Source organism: Sprattus sprattus (assembly GCF_963457725.1).
Source record: "Sprattus sprattus genome assembly, chromosome: 4".
NCBI lineage: Eukaryota > Metazoa > Chordata > Actinopteri > Clupeiformes > Clupeidae > Sprattus > Sprattus sprattus.
Genome location: NC_137923.1, coordinates 23,285,794 through 23,289,519, shown reverse-complemented (window position 1 = coordinate 23,289,519; position 3,726 = coordinate 23,285,794). Strand labels below are relative to the sequence as shown.

The 3,726-nt window shown below is 40.2% G+C and overlaps 1 protein-coding gene across 1 annotated transcript in view; it reads left to right on the top strand.

Annotated features, from left to right (window-relative positions):
* Nucleotides 1-2,985: 2,985 nt before the first annotated feature.
* The window catches only part of vegfc (vascular endothelial growth factor c), a gene marked incomplete at its 5' end in the record, with an annotated part of 32,432 nt that continues 31,691 nt past the window's right edge, over nucleotides 2,986-3,726 (top strand). The window contains one exon of the mRNA XM_080836748.1: nucleotides 2,986-3,102. Within this exon, the coding sequence (XP_080692874.1) occupies nucleotides 2,986-3,102 (117 nt within the window). The remainder of the gene's footprint in view (nucleotides 3,103-3,726) is intronic.

Below are 3,726 nucleotides of genomic sequence, written 5' to 3'. Positions count from 1 at the left end.
TTTTTTGCAGTGATTGAATGGGTGATTCGAGTAAATGGCACATGTAGAAGAGGCCTCAAGAGCTGTGACCTGATGCTTCAGAATACAGCAACTACACCTGAGTTAAGACTGCTTGGGCGGCAGGATGATGATGGTAAAATCTGCCAAAGGTATTGTCCAATTAGCAACGATACACAGGACATGTATGTTGCAGTTCATGAATATACTTAAAATAATCTCTACAGAAACTATACAGAAACGTGGTTCAGTTAAGTAAAAAATGGTACACATTGTGACACATATGAAAAGAGGATTGCATTTGTATCATCAAGACAGAGAACAGATGCCAAGACTCAGCATGCATACAGTATACTAAGGTGACATATAGGCTACTTGAGACAAGGGCCAGAGATTTCAGAAAGGGTCAAATAGTTCAAAACCCTTTGCCTTTGATGAATGATAACTAATAATCTATTCCAGTAATCGTGAAAATGGCATTAAGATCCCTTTGCTGTGATCAGAGAGCAACAGGTCTTGGATGTTTTGAAGCTCTGCTCCCTACCATAGTTGTCCTCTTCAGAAAAACAGGGGCTGTCTGAAGTCTGCTTGTGGATGCCAGGTGGACTTCAACAGCCATTCTGAGATCAAAGCCAACATGGTGTCCCTCCTGAACAAAAACAAAATGAGCCCTTTTTGACAGTCCAGGCATATCTGGAGGAAATGCAAAAGGCCCTGTTCATCAAAGTCACAAATGTTATAAAACTGTCGGCATCTATAAAAGGGCATGTTAAAGAATAAGGAAGTCAGAGAAAATATGAGGGAGTGACTGCTATAAACAGAAACAGCAACAGCAAAACAGTTGTGTAGTATCAACAGCAGGCGACATGCAGAGGTTACAGAAGGACACGCAGTGCACTGCATATGCCATGCTGGAATCTTCTCTCTTGTTAATATGTGCATGAATGAGTGCTTGAATATGAAGTCAGTTGAACATACGAGGCGGAGCATTCGCGATTTTAACTATCTGGCTAAAGTCCTACACATTCCTTCACATTTGTGAAGAGGAAATTCATCATTTATTCAGCTGACCAAACATTGTTTGACATCCGAAAGCAATGAGCTAGTCAACCAATTTACCCCCCGTCTGAAAAAAGCCTCAGAAATCACATTACTTCCCAAAGGGAAAATCAAAATGCAAAGCATAACGTCGAATTGATGGCTTGTGGTTTATGTTTCCCATTTCATGACAAAGAGTAAAAGTAAATAAAGAGAGTAGGCCTATCAAGTTTATGATCAGCGAATGGGTCGAAAGTTTTGCTTTAATACTAGACCCAGTAGAACAATGTTATGACCTTTCTTCCTGTGTAAGTAATGCGATTGAAAATGTCAAAACAAAGACGACCCCCGTTAAAGCCAGAAACACCACTCTGAACTCTGACCCAGCAGTCAAAAGTGGCACATAGAATTGCTGAAAACTATTCACATGCTAAATGCTCATCTCAGAATAGCGCAGCATCAAGGCAGCGCTTGTCATGATATTTCAGTTCGCCAGGCATATGTCTGCTTATCAATTATATCTGATTGAAAGACATTCAAAAAGATTTCTCTATTGCTGGCTGTCACACATCTAGATTAACAGTGTCAAAACTCATTGGAAGACTCACGACTTAAAGCATTATATCAGAGTACTTGCCAGACATCAAGTGAAGTCTCCAAGTTCAGGGAACAGAATAGATTGAAAATGATAATCTGTTCAAGAGTGCAGACAAGAAGGCTTCCCTCAACTGTGATATTTCTGCTGGCACGGCACCTGAATAGGCACCAACAGCGCCATGAAAAACCAATTAAGAATTTTAGCAGCTTTCTTCACACTGATTAGCTCCTCGCATCCTTAAAAGAAACTCAACTGAGTGACAGCATTTGAGGGCAAGTCCTATTACTATTATGCCTCTTCTTCACACAAATTAAGTTCAGTCTCAGACGCAAACAGCAGCAGAATGATGGCAAGAAAACCCCTAGTGTGACTTGCATTCCTAAGCATTAGAAAAACCCTTGGTGAACTTGAAGATTGAGGCTGCAGAGAGACCCCCTGTGGACAGGAGCACTCCAAATGACTTATTTACCCGCTGAATCTCTGTTCAAGGACCTGACATCCAAGAACAATACACTTTTTGTTATCGGGATGAACCATTACAGTTATATCATCGAGCACATAACACGTTTGATTGAAGTAAATCATTAACACCAAATTAAGCTGGATGTGACATAAACCAAACCAGATTATCATGCTGGGTTGCTGCCGTAAAATATCTGGTAGATATATATCAGTCCACCAGATACATCGCCAAAAAAAAAACAACGTTAAGAGACTAAATAATAGCAGTCATGTAGGCTTTATGTGTAAGTCTAAACATGTTTGACCTCCTTTAAGATAGATAGATATTCAGATATCAGTGTAAATATCAAATACACAGTGTCTGTTGCGCGAGAGTGCATCCCACATCTCCAGTGGAGGTGCGCGCCCAACCCCTAGCCTACTTGTCATTTGAAGCGTACCACATTGTATAAATAGTAAGAAGCGGCAACTCTTTCAGAACAGACAGAGTTGGAGAAAAAAAGAAGTGGAGGGGGAGGAGAACGAGTCCAGTGACACCGTGAAATTGTATTAAACATGCCATTCCTCCCTCTGTGCACTTTCACGCTGTCTAAACTTTGCGCTCACTGGATGTCTGGTGTTTTGGAAGTTTGAAGCAAGCAAGCAAGCAGGTACCTGAAAGGGAACGTTCTTAGATATTATTAAGGAAGAAGATTTTCATCAACAAATATCATCACTTTCCCGAATGCCTCTTCTGGTTATCTTCTGCCTGAAGTCTTGGATAAAGTGATGCCTATTTTTATGTTTGGGAGAACGGGCATTTGAGAAAGTGCGACAGAACAACAAATCGTGTAGAGGACAGAGGAGACTAAACAGCCCGGCGTATCCCCGGATTCTTACATTTTTCTAAAATGCACTTGTTTGGATTATCTGTCTTGTTCGCGTATTCAGCATTCCTTTACACAAACCTTGCGATTGACACAAGTCAAGATTATTATGATTATGACCAGGATCAAGAAGAGGTTACGGTACGTTTCTTTTTGTCCTTCGTAATGTATGAACAATTCTTGTAGCATAAGTTATATGCATATAAGACTTGCAATGTTAACATGTTATTCATAGTTGAAAATTATATGAAAGGGTTTCTAAAGTTAGATGGGTAATTTACAATAATTGCCTAATATAAATTGTAATGTGCACTAATAAGTTGTGGAAAACTGAATACTCAGAATATTGGGGTGGTTCCAGAAATATCCGAATTCAAAACAGGGGAGATATCACGGATTATTTGTAGTAATTACATTTTTTTTTTTTTTTTTTAGATATGGATCAATTGAGGCTGTAGGGGCAGATGATATTTAGAGGGTAGCATCAGAGTAAACCAGATAAACTGGTGCCGTGGACACAGGTGTCACTTGGTCATCAACCCTGTGTGTGTGCGTGTGTATATGATAAAGACAAACAGACAGACAGAGAACGAGAGAGAGAGAGAGAGAGAGAGAGAAGGAGAGTGAGAGAGAATATGTGTGTGTTCCCTGGTGGAGGCAATGGAGAAAGAGGGAGGGAGATAAGGAGTAATCTGAAACACGTGGCTATTTGATCATGCAATACACTTAATTGGTGGGATTAACACGGCTACTAGGTCTTTTTAG